Source organism: Helianthus annuus, chromosome 16 (genome assembly GCF_002127325.2).
Source record: "Helianthus annuus cultivar XRQ/B chromosome 16, HanXRQr2.0-SUNRISE, whole genome shotgun sequence".
Taxonomy (NCBI): Eukaryota; Viridiplantae; Streptophyta; class Magnoliopsida; order Asterales; family Asteraceae; genus Helianthus; species Helianthus annuus.
Window position 1 is genome coordinate 101,034,401 of NC_035448.2, and position 6,467 is coordinate 101,040,867.

General features: G+C 37.3%; 1 protein-coding gene across 1 annotated transcript; it reads right to left on the bottom strand.

Moving 5' to 3' along the window:
• Positions 1-2,150: 2,150 nt before the first annotated feature.
• LOC110918774 (60S ribosomal protein L9-1) lies at positions 2,151-4,337 on the bottom strand. Its single transcript, XM_022163058.2, has 3 exons — positions 3,879-4,337; positions 2,571-2,693; positions 2,151-2,448 (listed from the first exon to the last, which is right to left on the bottom strand). The coding sequence occupies exons 1-3, from the start codon at positions 4,251-4,253 to the stop codon at positions 2,362-2,364; spliced, it is 585 nt and encodes a 194-aa protein (XP_022018750.1). The 5' UTR covers positions 4,254-4,337; the 3' UTR covers positions 2,151-2,361.
• Positions 4,338-6,467: the final 2,130 nt, after the last annotated feature.

Here is a 6,467-nt window from a genome sequence, read left to right on the forward strand (position 1 = left end):
TTATTAATTAGACAAGAAGTGCAAACTCCTACATATCAATAAAACAACAAATGTGATGTATAAAGAAATCTTTAACAACTTGTGACTTTTTCGTATTAATGTTTCGGTTTAGTGTAATTTATATTTACATAAGTAAGGAACATTTCTTTTATTTTGATGTTTATGTCAACACTGTTAAATAATATAATTTACTTTGAGTAACTCATGTAACGCACGAGTACTTAAACTAGTATACAATAAAAAAAAAATACATTGTATGAATGTTCAATAAAAAAAAGTTGAGACACCCCTAAAATTTTTTTCTTGATCGGCTACTGAACCCAAACAATTTTGTTGTTTTTATAATGTATAAAAATAGGTGTACATGTGTACGTTCTTATCAGGAAGTATTTGAGACAGACTACTAATCTAATCGAAGATAAGAGAGACGACACCTTGAGAAAGATTTGCAGGTTGATCGTGTGTCAACCCGCCTTTTTGGATTAAAACTTACGTTTTTAACACGAAAAAAACATAGATCTTCGAGATTATATTGTTAAAGCTGGCAACTAAGGGGCCTGGGGTTGAAGAATCAGATCATCGTCAGATCTGAAATAGAAATTGAAATCAGATCTGGTATCACCATCTTCTGAACCGGGGATTTAAGGAGATGGGGTGGCTGTGATGGTGGTTGTTAATTCTTTGAAATATGGAAAGAAACAGGGCAGTTGTGATGGTGGTTTTTCAATGTTTGTGCATCAGTGATAATGGTGGGGCAAGTTCCGGCAGCAATGGTGTGGTTGTGATTATGGTTTTGATGGTGGTTGTTATTTCTTTAAAACATGGGGGAAATAGGGCAGTTGTGATGGTGGTGGTTCAATGTTTGTGCGTCGGCGATGATGGTCGGGAAAGTTCCGACGAAAATGGTGATGGTGGTGGTTCAGTGTTTTTATGCGCTCGTTTTCCGGTTAGAGAGAGAGAGAATGGTGGGGGTGATGCACAGTTAGAGAGAGAAAGAGGATCTGATGCATTTATTTATGAAATACCATTTTTGCCCTTGCCTTAAATAAACCTAACTGAGTAATTTAACTCAGTTTGGTGTAAAGGACTTAAAGTGATATAAAACATGTGTTTTTTGGACATAAAATGAAATTAAAACTTTTAAAGGGTACATTTCAAAATTTAGATAATACATAAAGGACAAAAAGTGAAATTTACTGTGGGATGGTTAGATCGGTGTCGAGTATAGGTAAATTGTAAAGGTGGGACAGTAGAATTGATGGGTTCGGTTGGTGATAGGTTTGTGTCGACATCATCCTAACTGGCAACAATCCAAGGCTCATTGACCACATCATTCAACGGCTCATATAAAACTTGTGATTGTATTGAATAATTGTGTGTTTACAATGAAAGATAACAAGACTATAAATAGATAATAATGTTACACATAAAACCCTCTAATATAACATAATATATAATTTTGTCTAATAAGTTATAGATTTTGGAGATTTTAAAGCATATGAATACACCATGGAACTATCTTATTTGGAAATATTATATGCTAACTTATAATTTATATATCTGACATTGTGTAACCAATGTAGCACACACTTACTTAAATTATTAATTAGACAAGAAGTGCAAACTCCTACATATCAATAAAACAACAAATGTGATGTATAAAGAAATCTTTAACAACTTGTGACTTTTTCGTATTAATGTTTCGGTTTAGTGTAATTTATATTTACATAAGTAAGGAACATTTCTTTTATTTTGATGTTTATGTCAACACTGTTAAATAGTATAATTTACTTTGAGTAACTCATGTAACGCACGAGTACTTAAACTAGTATACAATAAAAAAATACATTGTATGAATGTACAATAAAAAAAAGTTGAGACACCCCTAAATTTTTTTTCTTGATCGGCTACTGAACCCAAACAATTTTGTTGTTTTTATAATGTATAAAAATAGGTGTACATGTGTACGTTCTTACCAGGAAGTATTTGAGACAGACTACTAATCTAATCGAAGATAAGAGAGACGACACCTTGAGAAAGATTTGCAGGTTGATCGTGTGTCAACCCGCCTTTCTGGATTAAAACTTACGTTTTTAACACGAAAAAAACATAGATCTTCGATATTATATTGTTAAAGCTGGCAACCTGAAAACGCCAATCCAACACATTTTATTTAGCTGCTTGCAATGTAATTAAAAAACTGAGAATTTTGAAATCTTTTGCTACCAAAAATAATGATGACATTATATCAAAGGCATGGTCCAAACTAAACTCAACAAACTTAAAAGTTGAATAAAACAACCTAAAATCATCCTTAAAATCAAACACTTGTGTTGAAATGAAGAAAATGGTGTAGCAGACTTAAGCTTCCTCTTCTATTTTCGCCTTGTCACTCACATAGATACCATCAAGAAACTTTCGGATATCCTTGTTCTTCACATGACATTTCTGCATGATGCATATACAGTCAATCGATCATACTTTAAAAATGTACACAAAAATTGTACAACTTTTTATCTTATGTTAAAGTTAGTTAAAACAGATTCGGAATATCATGTTAAAATAAGTACCTGGTTAATTAAAGCACAAGAGCGGGAAACAAGCTCAATATCATTTCCATCCAATACAAGTTCATCCTTAACCTTCTCCGATCTGACTACAGTGACTCCGTTAAGCATATCAACTTTCCTCACCTGTTCGTCAAATAAGTATCAAATCAGGGGCAGGAAGACAAAGACTATAACTTTGATAGGAAGAACAATCATCAAAAGACTACACTCAATCACTGAATCAAAACCTTGAAACCCTAACGATTACACAATATAACAAAAACAAAATGACAACATTCTAAGATCAATAGAGCGTTTCACCTAGCAGTTGATGAATTGAATCAAGTATCACAATCACAGTCAAAACACAAATAAAATAGCCTATAAAGTGACAAGATATCACAAAAATTAAGTCTAACCCTCTACCCATTACATGATAAGCACTAACAAAATGCCAACATATAAGATCAATATAACATTTCACCTCACAACCCATGAAATAAAACAAGCTTCACAGTCACAGTCAAATCCCAAACAAAATAGTCAAAAGTGACAAGATATAACCTATGAACTGACAGAAAACTAAAATGAATCAACTATAAGTAGCAAATCTATATACTTAGGTTAAAAACTTATGTAACACATGTAAAAAATCAAAATACCTAAAAGTAAACATAAAAAATAAAGGGGACTTGAATGTCAAGAGTATAAGAATACAATATAACCATTGAGCTTTCTTCATGAATAATAATACAAACTAAAATATGATAACTATAGAACATCATCAGATTAAACAGTTCTTACAATGCAATCCCTTATCAAAATCAAACAGTCGATACATACACAGAATAGAATTCACTCATTCGGTATGACGAGCAGTTAAAGTTTCAGCTTATACACACAAAATATCACCTATACACTAACACAAACCCGAGAAATTTAAACATATGGCAAATCTATATGCTTACATCAAACAACAACAAAAAATTGTAAACATCAAATTACCCAATTTAAAAATAAAAAAAACATAAGTGTCACTTTAATTTTTGAAATTATATGAATACAATAATCAATGACCAATCTTCAAAATGTTGTATAATCTAACAAATATGAAAAACTCAAATTAAAAATAAGATGAAAAATAGTTCTTACATTACAATCCCTTATCTAAATCAAACTAATGACATAAATATAACCATATTATTATGTACACACGTATAGTGACCATAAAAGTTTCTCCTAACTCATACAGACAAAGCATTTGAATGTGTAATAACTGAAAAACAAACAAGTAACGAATAGTTTAATAAAAAAAGAATAAGAGTGAACCTTCTTCTCGCCAAGAAAGTTACGGATCTCAATGGCGGTATTATCATTAGTAATACTGGCATTGATCGGAAAATGGGCATAAACAAAGCGCATCTTGTAGCGGAAGCCTTGAGTGACACCAATGATCAAATTATTAACATGACTGAGTGCAGTACGGATAGCAGCAGTGGTTTTGCGGGATCCGAACCACGCGTCAACCTTGAGCTTCTGTTTACCGGTCTCTGCGTCGGTGATGAGCTGGAAATCGAGGTTGAGATGCTTGAAGTTGCGAGTAAGGGTTCCTCTGGGTCCTGTCACCTCGATGACCTTGGCCTTGATCTTGATTTCGATTCCCTCCGGGATGTCCATGGTCTCCGACGACAAGATTGTCTTCATCTTGTTGCTGCTGCGTCTGCTGTGAAGTGGAGGGTTTGTTTGGAGGCAGGAAACCCTAGAAATGGAGGTGCTGTATATATCTATCGATCAACGTGTGTCTTTTTTTAGGGTTCTTTTAATGGGCTCATTGTTGCTTTGTGGGCCTTTAACATCTAGAATGGGCTTCGGTTTTTTTCTTTGGTAATTAGGCCACACATCCACATAAAGACAGTATTAGAGTAGCTAATCTAATTATAGGTTTGACTAAAAATATTAAAAATATTAAGGTGGTGTTTGTTTTTATAAAAAAAAAATCTATGCATGCTCCTTTGTCTGTACAGTGCAGACATTGTCATCTGCAGATTGTTCGTTTTTCTGAATATGTTTCATTAAAAAAACGTTTGCACGAACTCTTCTTGGTACAGACTTGGCTCAGCCACTTGTAAGATCTTCAAAGGTCTGCGAAGGGTTAAACACCACCACCCACCACCACCGTCCGTACACCACCACTAGTTTATTTTAGAAGTCTACATACGTTAAAAAAACAAACAACCTTCTTCTTGCAAACTATAGATGTTTGGTCCACCTCTTCTACAAATGTTTGTAGATGTGGTTCGCAGACTGCAGACATTTTACCTCTTAAAAAACAAACAGCACCTAAATGTGTAGGGCCTCTGAGATGGACGTTGAAGATTAGTTGTGTAAAAACGTAGAGGGGTGAATATGTTGTTAGTTTTACCCAGTGGTAAGTGTGTTTTAGAAAACTCTGAACATGGTCAGCAGCAACAACATGATCACCCTCTAATAGTGGAGCATCAACCGGGTGATCATCAATGGGTGGGTCAGCAATCACAGGATCAACAACGGGTATACCAGCATGAACAGGGTCATGCTCAAACACTGGGTCGAGAGCGGCTATCGGCTCGGGGGCCATGGCAGGCTCGGGGTCATCAAATGCCATCTCAAAATCAAACTCAGGGACAATGGGATCAACTGGGCCAACTGGGTCAATCGGGTCCTCCATAGGCTGATCCAGTGGTATAAACTCTATCTCCTGATCTGGGTCGAATCCAGGGGGAAAGACGGGATCGGAATCCTCCTCAATATCGTGCTCGAAAGCAAAGCTCGGGGCAAGGGCAACAGAGGACGCCCTATCAGGATCTGAACCGTGAGAAAAGTGTTGCCACTCTGAGAGTGTGACGGTGCGGAGGCCACAGACTCGAAGGAGTCTGGGACCGGTGAGTGTGCAGGTGACTCCCCAACTGGAGCATCTGCGAGTAACAAAAGATCACCAGCAGCTAGAAGGGCCTCGCCCTGAACATCATCCTCTAGGGGCTCATCATCAAACAGATCGACGTCGCCATCAGCGTCGGCGTCATCATAAGCAGGATAAACGGCCAAAGGTATGGGAGCAGGGATCTCTACGAGCGGTAGGTCCCCGGCCAAAGGGCCATCAGCGAGCTCATCAGCACCATCAGGTAACGCAAAGGGCTGAAAGTCATCCTCGTCTGTGCTAGTAACGTCGGATGTGTGAACCTCGCGCTCTGAAGACTCTAGGTCGTCTGATACTATAGGTCTAGGGCCCGTGGTGTCTGAATCACCAGTGCCGGACGAGTCCATGTGTCTGTAACATAAACACAAATATGCACAAATAATCAGTCATACAATCAGGTAAACACATTAGTCACCAATTAAGCAATCAAATAATTCTCCTAGTCCCACTAGCCTCCCAGCCTCCCAGACTGATATTCCTAGTCCCACTAGCCAATTCTCTCAGCCTCTCAGACTGCTCTTCCTAGTCCCACTAGCCAATTTTTTCCCAGCCTCTCAGACTGCTCTTCCTAGTCCCACTAGCCAAATTTTTCCCAGCCTCTCAGACTGCTCTTCCTAGTCCCACTAGCCAAATTTTTCCCAGCCTCTCACACTAACTCCCTAGTCCCACTAGACAACTACCTCGGTCTCTTAGACCGAGCCTCGGCCTCCCAGACTGAGCCTATAAATAATAAATAAAATGTGCTCAACATTTGTTTATAAAAGCGTTTTGGATCTGAACTTAAGTGGTATGTAGTAAAAATGTTTTCGTGAGAGCCCTAGTGATCATAGTCTAGACTCGAGAAGGAATCCTAGTTCGCTATGATCAGAGCTCTGATACCAAGCTGTCACACCCTGGCTTTGCGGAAGCGTGGTTAATTTTGGTGTGACTTCTTAATACCATAGCTTAACCATAACAAGCTA